At 43.2% G+C, this 19,375-nt stretch overlaps 1 protein-coding gene across 3 annotated transcripts; it reads left to right on the top strand.

The window, feature by feature from the left end:
* The first annotated feature begins 9,937 nt into the window (after positions 1-9,937).
* ZBTB43 (zinc finger and BTB domain containing 43) lies at positions 9,938-19,169 on the top strand. Of its 3 annotated transcripts, XM_068210856.1 has the most exons (3): positions 10,462-10,870; positions 12,025-12,169; positions 12,278-19,169. In XM_068210856.1, the coding sequence occupies exon 3, from the start codon at positions 12,301-12,303 to the stop codon at positions 13,693-13,695; it is 1,395 nt and encodes a 464-aa protein (XP_068066957.1). In that variant the 5' UTR covers positions 10,462-10,870; positions 12,025-12,169; positions 12,278-12,300; the 3' UTR covers positions 13,696-19,169. The 3 variants fall into 3 exon arrangements, with proteins under 3 accessions (XP_068066958.1, XP_068066957.1, XP_068066959.1); XM_068210857.1 differs by lacking the exons at positions 10,462-10,870; positions 12,025-12,169 and adding an exon at positions 9,938-10,076; XM_068210858.1 differs by lacking the exon at positions 12,025-12,169.
* Positions 19,170-19,375: the final 206 nt, after the last annotated feature.

The following is a 19,375-nucleotide window of genomic DNA, read 5'->3' as shown; positions in this document are numbered from 1 at the left end:
CATAGATGAATAATAGAGTGTTTGTCAGTCACTTCTATGCTGACTGAGCCCCTTTGACTTGCTGAAACTAGAGTCCTTTTTTTTTCCTAAACCTCACGAGAAAATGTTGACAAAACAGGCAATTTTCTGTAATTTCTCTGCAAGCTTCTGTCAGCACAAGAGGCAGCCAGAGCCCGCTCATTTCAGATAACACCACAGGGTAACCTTTGACATCCACCCCCTCGCTGCCGTCGGAGGCTCCTCTAAGTGCAACAGTTGTGTCTTTCAGGTTGCAGGATGCAGACCCACAATTTGGGCTCCTGTTCGTTGAAGGCAGCCTTTGTTTCCCAGCTGACTAAGAAGCTCTTATAAAAGGGATAAGAAATGTAGTTAATAGCTTGAGAGTGGCCTAATCATCGGCTGCTATTACCCCTCCAATATTAGGGAGGATGACAGACCTATCAATAACAGAGCCCCAGGTGAGGTACAGCAGCTGATAAGGTGAACTTTGGCTTGATCTTTGCTCTGCAGAGCACAGCACTTATTTGAAAAAGAAGCCAGCGCCTATTTTTTTTTTTTCTTCATATTGTGCTAAAAATCATTCAGCTGAGCAGCTTCTGTTGTGCTTTTCTATCTTAAACCACAGCGATTTGACCAATTTAATTTATAAGCAGAGATGAAAACTGAAGAACTCCCCTATCAGATCATGGAAGCTAGAGATATGCACCTGTGTGATGTGTCCACTCATGTGAAAGTAAAAGGAGGTGAAATGAGAAAGCAGGTCTCCATGTGCTACTCCTCTTTACGCACATGTGATGCGTGCACAGATTTGCACATGCATACATCATACACATACCAAGCAGCTACCGTTTCCTTGAGTAGACAACATGCAAAAGCTGAACATGCAGCAAATGCATTAAAACATCATTTTATGGTCACAACAAGTTAAAACAGGCAGAAACTACAGACTAGAGTGACTGGATACACTCTTGCTTGGAAACAAGACCACCAAGTTACTTTTAGTACCACATAGTCTCAGAAATTACCAGCACTTACCTAAGAGAGGAAGGACTGGGAGGTATGGGATAAGAAAGATGAAGAGTCAGAGTTGATGAGAGGACAAGGAAGAGCAGAGAGTGGATATGATGTTTCACTGACCTCTCCCCTAGCTGCGTTCTCTGCCTCCAGTTTGGAAAGGAAATGAGAACAGGCCCTCATTACCATGGGCTTAGTTCCATCTCTGTGGCAATGAGTGTGAGTCCTTCTACTGGCTGCATTGTGCTAGGTCTGGGGCTGTAAGCAACTGGTGCTCAAGCAGCTGGTACTGGGACTAACTCACCTTCCACCATGACACTGAGAAAAGATGCAAACCACAGAGTCCTCAGCAGGCAGCTGCAGGCTCCCATTATGTTGCACTGAATGGAGGTTAGTATTTAGAAGAGATCACAGCTAAGCAGGCTCTCTTCATTGTCAAACTATGTTTAGTTTGGTGGGTTTTATTAAATCTGTTTAATCCTTTTCTTTTGAAATAAGGGAACTTTTAATATAACCAAAGATGCTGCTTTTAAACAGATCCAGGTTTTTGAGAATTTTTTTTTCATCAAGTATTTAACTGGAGTTTTGTTACTAATGCTGGACTTATAGTAGCTAAAGCAAATATAATACTTTCCTAGTCTTGCTCAGAACTACTTAAGCTAATATTTCCAAAGCCAGAATTCTTTAAAAAGCTATGGGCACAATCTCAAATGGCTCAGAGCCATGTACTTCAGAGTCTGACACTGAAGTATTTTTTTTTTTAGGCAACTTCTATGTTCTTAAACTATTGTGGCAAATCTTCTCTGACAGCAGCCTTCTTCTGAGCATAGTCCTGGCACTCTGAAAAGCATTAGAATTTATAATGCTATCACTCATGAGAAGATGCAGTGAACAGATTAGGATCTAAACCCTAGGAAACATGAGCCTAGAAGAAATAATCTCTGTGAATTCTAGCAGCATGCAGAGGTGAAGGAACCTCCCTGGCTGTGCTCAGGGGCCCTCTGTATCTCCTGGCTCAGAGGATTAGGCAGCTGCCGGCACACAGGTTGCTTCACCCTGCAAAGGCTAACATGGTCTGGGAGCACAGAGGGCAGCAGCTTTGGTCTGAATGTCGCCGTGGTTCTGGAGGTTCAGCCTGGTCACAGCCAGGGCCTGGAGCAGGCCAGCACCACGCCCACAGCACCCGTGGTCCCACTTTTGGCAGAGCCGGGCACTGGCCGCGGCTCCACCCTGAGCTGAGCCCTGGGGGCCAGGCTGGCTCTGTCCCTCCGCCTGCAGCAGCACCCCCACGCCGCCCAGCCCCATGGCCCCGTCCCTTGAGAGCCTCAGTGGGCCAGCAGCCACGCCATGGCCAGGGGCTGGCAGAACACGAACAGGGCTGGACACAGGTGCTGGTTTTCTGGAGCAGGTGGGAACCTGGCTGGTCTGGCTGTGCTTTTTACATGCACTTCCACCAGCATGCAGCTGGGTAGCTGCCATGTCTTGTCAAGCTCAGGATATGCACTTGGAACATCTTTCTTTGCCTGCTAAACTCTCTCTGTTCTCCGTGTGTCAGGGTCGATGTCTCCGTTGTGCCATAGCAATGCCATTAGTTATATTAACCACCCTCCACCCAGAAATGACAATCCGGCATATCTCCAAATTAGCCTTTTTATTGAAATCAATAAAGGAGAAATCACATGGCACTAAACTATTTGGTGGCAGCTTTGTTACAAACTCATTACTGGAAAAACCTTTTAAGAGACCTTTAACCACAGCCATTGATTCCATCACAGCGAGGGTGATCTATGGAGTTAATCAGCTGAGTCAAAGCAAAAAGCCCTGGCTGTGTGCTGTCCTGCCTGAGACACGTCAACAAAAACTATTTACGTGCCCTAGAGTTGTAGCCTCACAAAAGCAAGACTGACACCACCACCAATCCCCAAACAGACTGATTTTAAAGGCAGTGGCTCACATTCCAGAAATAATATTAATAATAATTTAAAAATATGCAATTTCAGTGCCAAACTGGCTGGCAACACTCACTTTGGCCTCTGAAACTATCTAACCTTGGGGCATGACCTGCTTTCCCCAGCACCAGGTCTGGGGTTGTTGCAGGTTTTGGACCCACACACCCTTTGCTAGGGTGCCCAGCTGGCTCCTTGGCCCTGCCCCTGAGCTCATTCTCACAGCCACACAGAACCAGCCCTGCAGGAGCAGATCCCAGCATACCCCCAGTCTGAGCAGTTCTATTCCTAAGAGCAGTGCTTTTAGGAATAGAGCAGAAGTTTCAGAGGATCCATTCACGGAGTCAATTTTTGCAGGACTGACCCTTTCTGACCCTTTTTGACCCTCTACCAGTGACATGCTCAAAGTTGTAGCCCTTCATTTTTGGATAACTCTCATGCCTGTACATCTGAGGAAAAGTTAACATGGCTTTTTTTCCTCAGTAACTACACGTTCAAGCTCCATTTGAGTTCCTTTTTCATTGAGGTTGCTGAAAGAATAGGCAGCACCAGTACATACACTGAGCCCTATGTCTCGTTCCTGGCCTCATGACAGAATTTAGACAGTAAAACACTTAGAATCAGATTGCTTCACAAGAAAGAATGAATTGAATTTTTGCAGGTATCCAATATCTAAGAGCTTTAAAGAGCCAGCATCTGATTACAAATGATTCCTGCAGGAGTCTGGTGTCAATTTATTCCAAAATATGTCTACTTGCAGTCATTGGCATCAAGCTGCTTCTTGAAAATACCAGGATATAGCATATGACGCCAAATAATTTTTTACCTTTTTTTTTGGCCAAGGTGCTTCCAGAGAGATATCTCCTCATAAGTGCCTGTGCAGTTCAAAAAAAAGCCAGGACCAAAAGAAATTCAGATGGAATGCAAACACCTTGTGTAAAGAAATATCTGAGAATAGGGCACATTTTTTGAGAGACGTGACACTGAATTTTCTTTTTACCTCTCAGAAAACTTCTATAACAGCCACCACAACTTAGTAGTAAATTTGGAAGTGCTTCCAGCCACATCTGCACTTTCCATGCAGTGCCTCGAACAGGGTGGGATAGGACAGCACCTCAATGTGTAGCTGTAACTTTAAAATTTATCCCAATTCCCAGGTTCAAGGATAGAGGCTTCTCTGGAGACAGTCTGGGCATGTCATGCTTGGATCCCTCAATGAGTTCAGAGGAAAGGTGATAAAAGGCAAGGAAAGCATTTTGTTCAATAGCCAAGTCCACCTTATTCCCATTGTATTGCAGAGTCTACTCCACCCCATTTAAAGCAGACATTTCAGGGTCTGCTCCACCCCATTTCTACGCTTTAAAGTGTGCAGACTCTGATTTAACACTGGAACAGACTTGTGCACCCATCATGAGAGATATATAAATGCAAAGCTTACAATAGTGCTCTCGGTGCACCGTAATGCTGTATGTGTTCAGATATAAATATAATAGAAATTTTTTTGAAAATACAAATAAGGAGAAACATACAAATACTCTGTATTCCAAAATTCTAAATTTTGATCATTGCATGTTTTTTTATGATTGAGCCAATATCCAGCAAAATTAGATTTAGTGTCCTTGCTTCTTATGAAATTACACAGAGGCTGCTGCTTTATTCCTCTCCAGGACAGTAAAAAGCAATAAAATTCTTGCAGATTTCGACAGCAGGCAATTCAATAAAAGGCTATGTATATTTTATAAGTACAATAAAAACAAGTCTATAGCTGGATCATAAATGGAGGTTTGTTTGGTTGGTTTGTTTTCTGCACACGTCAGTGTTGGGGTCCATTTTCAACACAGGGTGGTCTTCTCAGCACACAGCCATCCCTTTTTGGGGAGAAGCAGAATGAAATTTATATTTTTATAATGTATTATTTAAGCTTTGCTCAAGGGATTTTGCAATGTGTGTCTGTTTAAAATTTAAAGGTGTTGTGGAACTGAATACTTTTCTATTCTTGATGAGTACTATAAAATTTTACAATTCTTTTTGTTACACTTTAAAGTGTATCTGTCTTATCATTGTGGCATTCCCTTTTTTATGAGCAAACAATAAATATTTGATACACACAAAATTATTTCCTAGACTTCCATCAATGCTCACTGGTTTTTTAATTCTTCAATAATATAATGGGGAGATTAATAGATTGTTGTATTTCTGAGCAGTAGTGCTACAATGCATTTTGTGACAGTGTCTGTCTGTTGAAATATAAAATTTTATACAAATGTAAAACCAAAACTAACAACATAAAAATGACCCACCCTACATAATTACACCTGTATCAATTTTTTCTTCTCACTTACAGAAAGAAGTTTTAAAACTCTGAAGAAGTTGATTAAAGAAAAAAATACCCTCCCTTTTTGTGTCTGAGATAAGTTCTCCAGCACTGAAAATCAGCAAGAGGTTCATTTGAGCAGGGTCTCTGGTGTCAAACCTCAAGTTTTCTGAAGAAGGAAACTTTTCTATGTAACTACACAGAATCCACAAGTACCAGTTTGCCCTTCTGAGTAGTTTGGTAGTTAAAGTCTGACTCATACAGCAAAGTATAGCCAGTGTCATCTTACTAGATGTACCAAGAATACAAACTTTCAGAATATATGAACATTATGGGACAGATCTAAAGACATTTTTTTCACCATCAGAGTGAAGCTAAAGCACTGTTGTCCTCATAAAATTGTAGAATCTTGTCATGCAAGAATTATAGAGACCTTTTGTTTACAAACACAAGGTGATGCAGACTGTCTCCATCTCAAAATCCAAACAACTATGCTTTGGAGAGACACCTGTGTCAGCCTAGCAAATGTCAAGAAAAAAATCCCTTTCAGCTCACTTATTAGAACACAGTATTTCTTGCTATAACAGAAAAGGTATGAAACCCACTGCCTTAAAAATAAATTATTTAAATGAATCACAGCAGGGAGTAGAGAGGAGTCAAAAAACATACTATAATAAGAAAAGCATTCAAGGGAGGAAAAATATAGTCTCTAAGCTTAGCTGAGTGATCATTCATAACCTCAGGAAAAAGTAAAACATACAAACATTAGTTAATGCTGTTTCCATTTGCTTCCTTTGTAAAACATAAATTTTGATTTAACAAAATAGCTTTGACACTGCAGCCCTGCTCCTGCAGTCACTGTTATCACATGAAGACTGCAGAGCTGATCATATGAAGGAAATCCAAAGTGCTTTTCATGCCACACTCATGTTTAATTATAACTGATACTGTGGCAGATGTTACCTTTAAAACCATGATTTTTTTTTCTGAAGAAAATGCTGGAAAGAAGAAAAAGATAGCAAAAAAAGTAGCAGAAAAGGGTAGCAAAAGTAGCTGTTAATTCCCCAAATCCTGAAAAGTAAGCCTTTACAGGAGCTCACAGCACAAGAGTTTCAATGCTAATTTGAGAAGTGCTTTCTATCTCTTAACCATATAGAATGATTTTTTCTGTATTTCAAATAATAATCATTATTATTGTTACTATTTCGCTCACACCACAATGCCCTTCTCCCACTTATTCCATCTACTAAGTGTGCTGCAGCCAGCTGCCATGTCTTGTATCCCTTTTCCCACAAATATTTGTGCAGGAACGTCCTTTGTTTATTCATTACTCAGTCCTGTGGGACCCTGACTCTTAACGGGGACTGCCAGCGCTAATTCAATATAAATGCTGAGCCAATATAATATTCCAAATCTTTCACTGACAGTGTTATGAAAAAGAGCAAGGTTGTATATATTCTGTAAACTTGAAGAAAATTCAAGACTTCATGACTGGCAAAGGATCAGGTGGGATGGAAGACAATGCTTTATTATTAATCCTGTTTAAGCTGCTGTATCACATAAGTGCAGAAATCCATCTTAGCAAAGAATTTAGTAGTTTCCAAAATCAGGAGAGAGAAAATGAGGGTTTGGTTTGTAATTCTCCACCATTATCTCAGAATTCTGCTCCATAGTTCAGAGCTGTACCAGATGATTCCCGTTCCAGTTGTCTTCTACCAGCCATGGCAGACACAGAGGCCATTCAGCACGAGGAGGGGAGAGGAGTCTGGAGGTGAAGAATCATCAGCACCATTTTAGCAGAGAAGGTACAGGAGATTTCAAGACTCTCACTGAGATCCCAGTTTGCAGTATGAACTTGACATTGGTTGGGATATCTTCAAAACTGAGATACGCTGCTGGGGCTCCCTGCTGGGGAGCTGTGCTGTCATAGCCAGAGAATGAAGCTTGCTGAGCCTGCTGTCAGCTGTGTGTGTGTTTTGACTCTTTACAGAAATCTCTCTTTTAAAAAGTGGAGTACATGGTTTCTTTCCTATCCAAATGCTTAGGAAATCTACCTGGCTGACCAAGTAAGGTGCAGAGTTACTAGACTGGTAGTCTAGAGAAAATATCCACAATACCTCCCTACAAAAGTGGTTTGTGCAATCAGTTGTGGTGGGAGTCAGATGACCCTTGTGAGGCTATACCTGAACAACTTCCCCAGAAGGGAGTAGTTACCTCCCCGCACCTGGAGCAACTGAAGCCTTACTCTTGTCTCCTGAACATGCAACAAGTGCTGCCAGGGCAGCCCCTGCTGCTGTTTATGACACTGGGGCTTGAGCTGAGTTCTCTTCTGTTGTGAGTTGATTTCACATCTGCTCTATAAATCATTATTCACTTTTTGCAACACTCTGCACTTCTAACTGTGAGATCACAGTGTTCTCCACACAGGCAAAAACATATGCTTGGGTTAGCTGTGTGCTATTTCATCTCTCAAAACTTCCTTGCCCTACTGCTTATAATTCTTATGTAGTGCTTTATTTGGTCATGTACTCTCATAATGCCTGTAAGAGACAACTACATAATTGTATTATGCTAAACATCGTTCTTCTCTTTTCTCATTTCTGTATTACAGTTTTTATTAGGATTCCAGTCCTATTAATGTAGGAAGGATACGTACTTAATATGGGAATGTGCACTACCAGACTTGAAAATACAGGCAAGAGACCAAATTCTGTTCAGATATAGTACTTGCTAAAGCAGGGATGGCTTCTATCTAGAATTCCTTCAGCTCCCATAGAACAGCTTGCTCTCCTTCCTACCCCAGGGTTTTAGCACGTTCTCTTGCTCCAGTTCACCCACAGGTGACCGCTATGGCTTTCACTCAGGTGAGATTTTCAGGGGCACGAGCTGGGAGCCGGGACAGCTCCGCTACAGAACCTCATGCCCCGGTTCAGAGCTCTGCCGAGGCTGCTGCCACTGCCCAGGTGTGCGCGGGGCCCTGCCCAGGTGTGCCCAGGTGTGCCCGGGGCCGTGCCCAGGTGTGCCCAGGTGTGCCCAGGTGTGCCCGGGGCCGTGCCCAGGTGTGCCCAGGTGTGCCCAGGTGTGCCCGGGGCCGTGCCCAGGTGTGCCCAGGTGTGCCCAGGTGTGCCCGGGGCCGTGCCCAGGTGTGCCCAGGTGTGCCCAGGTGTGTGCGGGGCCGTGCCCAGGTGTGCCCAGGTGTGCCCAGGTGTGCCCAGGTGTGCGCGGGGCCGTGCCCAGGTGTGCCCAGGTGTGCGCGGGGCCGTGCCCAGGTGTGCCCAGGTGTGCCCAGGTGTGTCCAGGTGTGCCCAGGTGTGCCCAGGTGTGCGCGGGGCCGTGCCCAGGTGTGCCCAGGTGTGCCCAGGTGTGTCCAGGTGTGCCCAGGTGTGCCCAGGTGTGCCCGGGGCCGTGCCCAGGTGTGCCCAGGTGTGCCCAGGTGTGCCCGGGGCCGTGCCCAGGTGTGCCCAGGTGTGCCCAGGTGTGCCCAGGTGTGCGCGGGGCCGTGCCCAGGTGTGCCCAGGTGTGCCCGGGGCCGTGCCCAGGTGTGCCCAGGTGTGCCCAGGTGTGCCCAGGTGTGCCCGGGGCCGTGCCCAGGTGTGCCCAGGTGTGCGCACACAGAGCCGGCCCGGGCTCCCAACCAACCGGGAGGGCCGGTCTAGCTGAAGTCGTTGTGATGCATTTAAAAACTGAAACAGTCTCATCTCTTTTCTTTAAAAAATATTACAGATTAAGCATAATTAATACTAATTTCTTCTCAATTTGTTCGGGACATTTTCGCGCAGAAAGGGGCGGATTTCGGGCCCGGCCAGCAGGGCCGGCCCGGGCGGGGAGCGGCGCCCCCTGCGGGCCGCAGCGGGGCGGGACAGCTCAGCGCAGCCCCGGCGGCGGCTCGGATGTGGCGGAACGGTTGTGGAATGGAACGGGACGGTTTGGCTGCGGGACAAGCCCCGCGCCCAGCACATCAGGAGCTGTGCGGAACACGCGGGCCGCGCCAGCGCCTGGCGAGGACAGCGGGCTTCAGATGTACTGTCTGGTGGTCCCCTCCTGGCAGAGCTCACAGCAGCGCTGGGACTATTGCCCTGGGCAGCAGCTGCGGCGCAAATGGAGGGGACAAGACGGGACAGGAGAGGAGAGGACAGGGCAGGACAGGGCAGGGCAGAGCAGGACAGGGCAGGGCAGGACAGGACAGGACAGGGCAGGACAGGGCAGGGCAGAGCAGAGCAGGACAGGGCAGGGCAGGGCAGGGCAGGGCAGGACAGGGCAGAGCAGAGCAGGACAGGGCAGGGCAGGGCAGGACAGGACAGGACAGGACAGGAGAGGACAGGACAGGGCAGGGCAGGACAGGGCAGGACAGGGCAGGGCAGGACAGGGCAGGACAGGACAGGGCAGGACAGGACAGGAGAGGACAGGACAGGGCAGGGCAGGGCAGGACAGGACAGGAGAGGACAGGACAGGGCAGGGCAGAGCAGGACAGGGCAGGACAGGACAGGACAGGGCAGGACAGGGCAGGACAGCTCGGCCCAGGGGGTTTTGGGGTGCGAATCGTTCCCGCTGAGCGCTCCGGTCAGATAGCTCCGCTCCCACACGGAGCCAGCAGGGGGCGCCGCCGCCGCCCCGGGCAGGAGCCCCCTGCGGGCGGGCAGGGAAGGGCTGGCGATCGTCACGTGACCGGGACGCGGAAGTGCCTGCAGGAAGGGGGGGCAGCTGCTTCCGGTGCGGGACGGGGCGGGCGCGGGCAGGGCCGGGGCCGCAGCCGGGGCCGCACCGACAGTGTCCCGCTATGAGAGAGGCGCCGCGAGCCGCAGGTGAGGCGCTGCCGCTCGTGGGCCCCGGGCGGCCGTGCTGCCGCCGGGCCCGGTCCGCGGGTCCGCGCCGGGGCGGGGCGGGGCGGCGCGAGGCCTTGCCGCGGGTCCGCGCTCCGTCGGGCCGGGTCGGTGTTCCGGCGGGGCCGCGGGCGGGGCCGCTCCGGCCGCAGCCTGCCGGCCGCGGGCGGCGCTCGGGCCTGTTTGGTGCCGCGGCCTGGAGCGATTCCCGGGCGGGCCCCGCCGGTGGGGGCGCTGGGAGGGCGAGAGATCCCGATCTGCGGGCCCGCGCCTGGCGACGGGAGCGGGCTCCCTGCGAGCGCTCACTGGAGCTAAGGGTGCGTGAAAGCAGCTCAGATGTGACTTACACCTTCTACCGAAGGCTCCAGCACGGAGATTGGTTTTTTAATTGCTATTAATTGAAGTGGAAAGACTTTGTTCTTGATGAATTTGAAGTAAAAGTGCAAAACAAAACAGATTGTAGAAGGAGGGAGTGAAACCCCTTTCGAAAACCGGTTTGCTTGACTTCTATGGCTTTCCTAATTGAAAATATTTTACTTACATTTTGTCTGCATGACGACTTAAAATACAAAAAAGTCTCCTATCATCTGGAACTGTTTTTGTGGTGACGTGCTGACTCCCTGCTGAAAGATGGCAGTTTAGATTATCAGTAGTTTTATATAAATTCTATAGGCATCTGTCTTTAAACTTCAGTTGAACATCTTCTGAAGGCTTGTTTTTTTTGTAGGCAATTATTGAAAAATAGAATCTTAAATCTGAGAATATTCTGAAGGGAGGTAAGGAACTGCATCTGTATAAGAAAATCTCATTGTTTCAAAAAATGGACATAATATACACAAGGTATAAGATAACTTGAAATACTTGAAAAATTATGTCAAATTGTTTTAAGCAAAGTGGTAAGAAAAACTTAACAATTGAACTGGCAGGCGCAGTATTCCATTGCTCACTGGAAAAGTATTGGTAACTGATTCAGTTCTGAAGAGGGTTGGTGCTTTGAGGAAAAGAACCCGAGCAGCACTGAAGACAGTAAATTTAAAGGACGTCTTCTGCAATTACGTGAGTGGCAGCTTCATGGAACTTGACCACAGCAACCACTTGCTGCTCCATGGCTCTTCAGGAATCCCACAGCACTCAATTTACACATTATCAAATAGAAAAATTGCACAAGTTTAACTTACTCAAGCAGTTAATGTTGGTTTTTCATAGTGGCATTTAAATTTCTGTCATTTTTAATTAAAACAACGTGCAAATTTATCTCAAATTCCATTTAAAATTTCAAGTATACATTTGAAAAAGCTGTATTACTGCTAAAAGGGCTGTTAACCTTTTGGTAAGACATCTCGATTATGTGAAAATACAGATGTGAAAATCTGGGAGCTCTTATCTGAGATTCTGTCTTGTAATTGTTATGTTGTTACAAATACACGAGGAACAGGCAGGAAAAGTTCTGTGCACCAAAGGTATCAATTTCTTGATTGACCTTTTAAATTCTCTATGATTTCCCTAAAAGGAGCATTATAATCCTAACCCTAACATATCAATAAGCTTGCAGTTAAGAACTGTACAAGCTGTTGCTATTCTACCTTTCAGTTAGTGAAACAATAGGGAAATACATGAGAAGGGTCTTAAGCCTTATTCTTAGTGGGGTTCTGCCTGTGCTTCCAGTGTCATCCTGTGAGTTGATGCAGTTGCTTTTGAAAAATTGATCTGAAGTGAAATATTTCATGAGTAAAATCAGTGTTTGTTGGGGGATAAATGAGATTATTTTGTTGGCATTTGAAATACAGAATCTTTAATATGCTGGTACAAACTGTGGGACATCATGGAGTTAGAACTCTACTGTATAATTCCATGAAAAAATTGTTTCATTAGCCTAAACTCGTGTTTGAAATGCTTAATCTATCCCAACTGCATAACTTGCTGTTTGTAGCTCCTGCTGTAGTTGAGTCCTCTTGAAGAGAAGAAGCACAACAAAATATGCTGGCATAGCAATTTATGGTCTTAGTACAGCTTTCAGAAGAGAGAAATGAGGTGGCTTGAGAGAAATACAACAGTGGCAAAAGGTTGAGTTCCATGTGAGTCTGTTAAGAAAAAAGCATAGAAGAAAATGGAATGGTCAATACTTGACCAAGCAGAATTTCTAATTTTATTTCTTATTTTTATTTTATATTTTTTTCTTGCAGCACAACACTAAATTTGTAATGAAATGGAGTCTGGGTCAAGCTCCTTTCGAGTGGAATTTCCAGATTTTTCTAGCACCATATTGCAGAAGTTAAACCAACAGCGCCAGCAAGGACAATTATGTGATGTGTCCATTGTGGTTCAAGGCCATCTCTTCAGAGCCCATAAAGCTGTTCTTGCAGCTAGTTCACCTTACTTCTGTGATCAGGTTCTCCTGAAAAACAGCAGGCGAATAGTCCTGCCTGATGTGATGAATCCCAGAGTATTTGAAAACATTCTTCTGTCTACCTATACAGGCCGGCTGGTAATGCCTGCACCAGAAATTGTTAGTTATCTGACAGCAGCAAGTTTCCTTCAGATGTGGCACGTAGTGGATAAGTGCACTGAAGTGCTTGAGGGAAACCCAACAGTTCTGTGTCAGAAGATGAATCATGGCAGTGACCATCAGTCCCCAAGCAGTAGCAGCTACAATGGCCTTGTTGAAACCTTTGAACTTGGCTCTGGAGGACAGACAGAATTCCACAAAGTGCAGGAACTAAGGGATGGTGAAAATGAAGAAGAGAGCTCTAAAGATGAACTGTCGTGCCAGCTGACAGAACACGAGTATCTTCCCAGTAATTCTTCAACAGAACATGATAGACTTAGCACTGGAATGACCAGTCAGGATGGGGAAGAGGGAACTAGTGATAGTGCAGAGTACCAGTATACCAGACCAATGTATAGCAAACCCAGTATCATGTCTCACAAGCGGTGGATCCATGTGAAACCAGAAAGGTTTGAACAAGACTGTGAAGGAGTTGATAATCCTTATGATGAACACCAAGTTTCTGAATCCATGAATACCATCCAGGCAGATCACTCAATCCAGTCTTCAGGTGTTGAAGATTTTCACATAGGTGACAAAAAGATGGAAGCAGAATTTGATGAACAGGCAGATGAAAGTAATTATGATGAACAAGTTGACTTCTATGGGTCGTCTATGGAAGAATTTTCTGGTGAAAGGGCAGATGGAAATTTAAGTGCTCACAGACAGGATCTTATGATGGCAGCAGGCTATGGTGAAAGCATTGATATGGCTGCTGGGATTAAAGAAGAAACATCTCTCACTGGATTCTCCCATGCCGATAAGCTCTATCCTTGTCAGTGTGGAAAAAGCTTTACACACAAAAGTCAGAGAGATCGGCATATGAGTATGCACCTTGGTCTTCGACCTTATGGCTGTGGTGTCTGTGGTAAGAAATTCAAAATGAAACACCATCTTGTAGGCCATATGAAAATTCATACAGGCATAAAGCCGTATGAGTGTAACATCTGTGGGAAAAGATTTATGTGGCGGGACAGTTTTCATCGGCATGTGACCTCCTGTACCAAGTCCTATCAGGCTTCTAAAGCTGAGCAGAGTACTACTGAGATGAACTAAGACATTAGTGCTTACATTTGTTTGGTAGAGTAAGAAAAATAAACTAATTATGCAAATAATGTCTGGTACTTGCTATTGTACATTCTCAAAAAAGAGGTTTAATAAGTATGCTGGTATAAACAGATCAAATATATTTTGCTTCCTGCAATATTACTTCAGGTGTTTATTGTGGGAAGTGCATGTGGTTAATCTGAAAGGTGCCTGTAAAATGAGGTCTGAGATTGATTGTAATCACAGCAGTATTTAGAAGCTGTCTTGTATTTCCAAGTCATCTCAATTCACAGTAAAACTCAGCTCTAAATTGACAAAAATCCTGAAAATACTTAGATGAATGAGAAATTCAGATAGTACTCCTTAATGGAAAAGAAAACTAAGATGACCAAACTGGCTTGTACGATTCACATTTAAATGAAGAAAAAAAAAGAGAATTCCATCTCAAGGTAAAGACTGCCAACATACTTAACATGCATCATTAGGTAGTGTGCATCATTCAGTAGCCTTTGTTGTATTGCATAATGAAGGCAGTGGTAAAGGTGGTTTGGCTTTCTGTTATCCATATTCTTTTTTTAAATTTATCTTCAGTAAAATAAATGTCTAATTTTGTGCTGATTTCTATTTAGAGTCTGTAATGCACTTACAGTTTTCACTATATAAACTTCAGTATATATTAAGTATACTTCATACTTGCTCTTCTAGGGTCTAATGCTGTACGACTCTTGACTTCATTAGATTTTGATTACTATGTTATGAGAGCTTCTAGAAGTGTGTGTAATAAGTATGTCGTATTAAAAAATAAGACACCAACTAAAAGTAAAATGTAACGTTTGGAACTTAGTCAAAACAGTCAAATATTTAAAGTGTAAATTTCTGTTCAAAATTTGTGGCTTACTACAGTAGCAAGTACCAAACTCTGGATTCATCAACTGACTTGTTATTGGTACAAAAACTTCTTTGAGAACTTCTATCTAGGTTTAGAAACCTGCTTTAGGAAAATTACATAGTCATTGATAGGTATTTATACTTTTAATTCTTTATTATTTGAATAGTATATAATACTGATTCTTGGTACTGAACTACTGTGACTGGTGATCACAAGCAGAGATCTTGTTTACTTCCTCAAAGTTGCTTGTGGAAAAAAATAGGAAGTATGTGATTTGGATCTTCTAATGGTACTGCAGAACATGGTACCATGCTTGTCTGAAGCTGGTATTTTTGCTGAGAAAGTGACACTTGTTCTATGTTAACATGAGGATCTATGTGTGGGGCTCTCATTCATGGAGATGGATGGAGGAGTGTGTATAGTTCTAAGGGATGCTGCCAGCTCTGCAGATTGAGTAAAGGCATCAGTTGAAAGGTGACAACAGGATCTTGGGGTTGAAAGCTTAATGCAGTCCAATGCAAAAGCAATTGCTTCTTAGTAAGCAAAAGCTTCTTCGTAGCTTACTGAAATATGACAAGGAAAGAACATACATAGAATATAATACAAAGAGGTGATAACCAAGTACAGTACACATGGGGAAAAAGTTAACCAGCTTTAAAGACCTAAGCCTGTCTGGCCCCAATTTCTGTATTAGGCACTCCTGTGTGCAGGATAATGTACTGGAACAGATGACCCTGTATGGTGAAGCAAAACCACACAAAGATTATTACACTTCAGATTCTTTTTTGAACTCCCAGTTCCAAATTGTCTTAAGATACAACTGAACTGTATCCTGAAAGTGAATGTCTGCTGCAAGCTGAGGGTTTTCTACTCAGTGAGCTGTAATTACTGTAATTTCTTTACTGGCATTCTACTTAAAATATTTTTTTTAAAGAGGCGCTTAATTATTAATCTTCTAATGCTTCAAATATTTTTTCATATGGAATACAGATGTTCCCAAGTACAACGAACCCATTGCTGGCAATGGGCATGAATGATCAGTGCCACAGAGTTCCTGTTCTTAGCACTTAATTAAACTCTACAAATACCATGGTGGCTATGTTTAACCTTTGTGATCAAGGTACTGAAACAGGGATTTTGCTCATTAACACTGTAACCTGCTTAATGTATAGCACTTTGTATTTAAACAAAACAAAACCAAAAAAAAAAAAACCCAGAAAACCCAAAAACAAACAAACAAAAGAAAAAACACCAAACCATAATACTTTATAAGTATGTTTTTTAAACTTAGAAATTATATTCCCTCTATGGTTTGTTTACACACTGCAAACACTGTCCTTTTTAATACTAAAAAGTACTATAATGCTTGCCTGTTTACATGAGGGCAGAGGAAAGGGTTCTTGCACTCGGTGGCCCTATTCTTCCATTCTCCAAGGCCTTACCCCATACATGGTGTCATTTCTGCAAGTACCATCATCACATTTGAAGGAAGGCATTAGAATCATAGACTGGTTTGGGTTGGAAGGAGACTTTGAAGGTCATCTACTTCCAACTCTCCTGCCATAGGCATGGACACCTTCAGCTAGGCCAGGTTGCTCAGAGCCCCATCCAGCCTGGCCTTGAACATGTCCAGGGTGTTTATTCTCATACTCATTTTAAGAATGATCTTGTATATTACATTAGTTCTCAGCCCCTTTCCAATTGTCACTTTAGTTTTGCATAACAAGCTTAAGGGTGCCTCTTCCCATTTAACCATAAAAAAGGCTGGACAGAAACACCAGTCTGAAAACTGTGGTCAAAAAAAAAAAAAAAGTTGAACTCAGACCATCCTACAGAGCTGCCAGCAAAACTGTTTCTTTTACCAGCTTGGAATGACTTTTATATGGGATATTTCAAGGTTTGATGTTACTTCTATTTGCAGTTAGATTACTTTGAAATAAAGCTTTAAAATCAAATGTACTGCGAGAGACACTTTAAAGAATTTATAACAGGTTCAGTAGATCGTATTATAGAACCATATCCTTTTTTAATGACTTAGCATGAATAGTAACTTTTTAGTATTTGCCTCTTGCTGTTTTACCCCATATTATGGCATTGTCCTGAAAGTCCAGCAAATGTTGCTCCGCTGATTTTTGTAGCACTTGGCTTTCTGCTGTTAATTTACATGAAACCAATTGATTGCAGGAAAATACTGATCTGATTGTCATGAGATCAGGTTGAGAGGGTTGATGAATTAAGGACAACTTGAGATACATGTCTAAAATCCTTACTTTTGCATGTCACAGGTAAAACAGTTGTCTTGTGGTGTTTTTCTTGAACTCAGTTTATTGCCCTTTGTGAATTTCTAATCACCATTTCAGGTACTGGGGAGGAAGATAAAAAATCACTTAAACCATCTTCCTCAGGCTCAGCTTAAATCTAACACCTCTTCTCCCTGCCTTTGTATTCTCAGTTTCCCTTGCTTTCACCAAGAGTTGTATTCAGTTCCTGCCATTTCCTTTAGTAAGGTGACAGGTCACAGAGGAGGTTGGGGTCATATGCACAGTTCCTTGTCTGATGCTTTTCATTTCTTAGTGGGTGTCCTCTGAGGCTTTGGCCTGGTCAGTGTCACTATTCATGGTGACAGTGGGCCACAGTCCCTTCAGGAATGTGTCTGTTCCAGCCTGGTTCTTCTGTGAAACTCAGTTATTTCAGAGGTGTACCTGCTCTGACAGGGCTTTAGCTGTAGGCCAAAGTCATCTTAGAAGTGAATCTCCTCAGGCAGGAAGTGTGTCCTTCTGTGAGTGTGTCTATACATGTTCTCAGTGACTTCTTCAGGTGTTTTCCCAAGAGCAGCTCTTCAGTTTCTCCACCTGTACCCAGGAGTATCTTCTCCAAGTGTCTCCCTGCACCTCTTGCTAGCAGCTGCCACTCTTCCTTAAGTATATTTAAACAGAAGCATTATGTGCACCTCTGATTGAGATTTTGGCTTGCAGTAGATTGTTCTCCTCCATTTTTTGTGCACGCTGAACTTCTTTTGACTAGTGCAGGGCAGCCTGCAAACTCTAGCCATGCATCACCTCTGCCACTGGTGGCCAGTGCAGTTGAACATAGCAAGCCAAGATATACAGATGCCGCTTCTGTCAAGCTTCTGATCTTTGCTAACGGAGTGGTCTTGTTCAAGGTATGAAAAATTATTTCTTATTTGTGGGGAGGAGGGAAGCAATCCATATATATATATATGTATATATATATAGTATGACTGCATATGTATATGATGAATTTCATTAATCTTCCCGTATGCTTAATTACCTTTGTTGATGTGGCTGTTGGCTGTAGTAAAGTGAGTGTCTTCTGAAAACCAGCAATATTGTATGCCCAGGTGGCTTTCAGACTTTCCTGCTGCTTTGAAGCCATTCATTGTCCTAGAAGTGGCAAGAAGACGTAATGATACTACAGCTAAGTTCCTTTTCATTCCATTTTGTAACTATGATGTTAATTACCATGGAATCTGTGTGACTGCCATTATGAAAAATTCAACTGTTAGCAGGGTTAAAATCTGCTTAGGTGTATATCGGACCCTTTTGAGGGAGAAGGTTCCTATCTCACACATCAGTGTTGGTTTGCAGGGTGCTTTTTTGTTGTTTCATTTTTTAAACTTTCCTTGTTAGTTTTATGGATGAGCAGATAGACCCTAGAAGATATTGTCAGTATAGTTTTTGGTCACAGCTTTTTTCATCTGAGGTGTGTCTAAGGTTGAGAAATCATCCTGTATCATAAGCAAGGCAGATGATCAAAGGCTGATGTATTGAGCGTTCCAGTATTACAGATTGTGAAAGAATGGAGGCATATCAGGGTTTGTAATCTCAGTACTTTTGCCAGGGTGCCAGCAAGATGACCTGTCTCTGAATTATGAGAGCCCACAGCAGTACATTGAGTGTTTTGCTATAACAGAATTAGGACCTTTCTCAAAGCAACAAAGGAAGGTTGGGGTTTTTTTGTCTTTTAAGTGCATCATTGGGTAGCTTGGCTTCTTTAGCTATTTGCTGTAAACTGTTAGTGGCCTAGGGGAAGATGCTGGAAAAGAAGATGGTATATTTTTAATGTGATTAAATTGCAAGTTCTGATTTTTGCTTGAAGCCTGTGTCTGTCGATTGCTGCTCCTTTTATTTTATTCATGGGATTCCATATTTCTTTCAGAAATGTAACTGTTTATGCAAGTCAAGTGAATCTTCCTTAATGAGCTATAAGTTTTTATTCTAAACAAGTCATTTATAATAGTAAATTTGCATATCTTGATATTTTGTGAGATGTTATGCCTGTATTGCAGAGGTTGGATAGTTTAAATATTGCTGTCCTAATTGTACAGCATGGTTTTAATTTAATGTTACTGTTCAATATTTTCTTCTTATAGAAGAGTCCCATGCCCCTTTTTTTCTATAACATGTTTTAATAAATGTTATCTGTCAACTTTGTAAATGTTTTCTTAAGCTTGAATGAAAGGAATGCATGTCTAGTACTAGTATTTAATATTTCACTTTGCCAAAATAAGTGCTCAAAATACAAATCCAAAAGTTGTTGATATATAACTTTATTAAATATATTAAAAAGTGTATCTAGTAATGTGTCTTCTTGAAATAATGATAACATGCCAGCCTAGTCTAAGAAAACTTTAAACTAAAACCTGATTTTTATGGCAGAGTAAGTTTGATGAATTTGTGGAATTAGACCCATTTCTTTGCTGCTTTAGGTAATTGGGTTCCATGCTAGTTCAAATTTGTCAAACAGGTTTTGTTGTAACTGTTTTTTGCAGAATGGTGA

The sequence above is a fragment of the Anomalospiza imberbis genome, chromosome 21 (genome assembly GCF_031753505.1).
Source record: "Anomalospiza imberbis isolate Cuckoo-Finch-1a 21T00152 chromosome 21, ASM3175350v1, whole genome shotgun sequence".
NCBI classification, from domain to species: domain Eukaryota; kingdom Metazoa; phylum Chordata; class Aves; order Passeriformes; family Viduidae; genus Anomalospiza; species Anomalospiza imberbis.
This window is presented reverse-complemented; position numbering and strand designations above follow the sequence as displayed.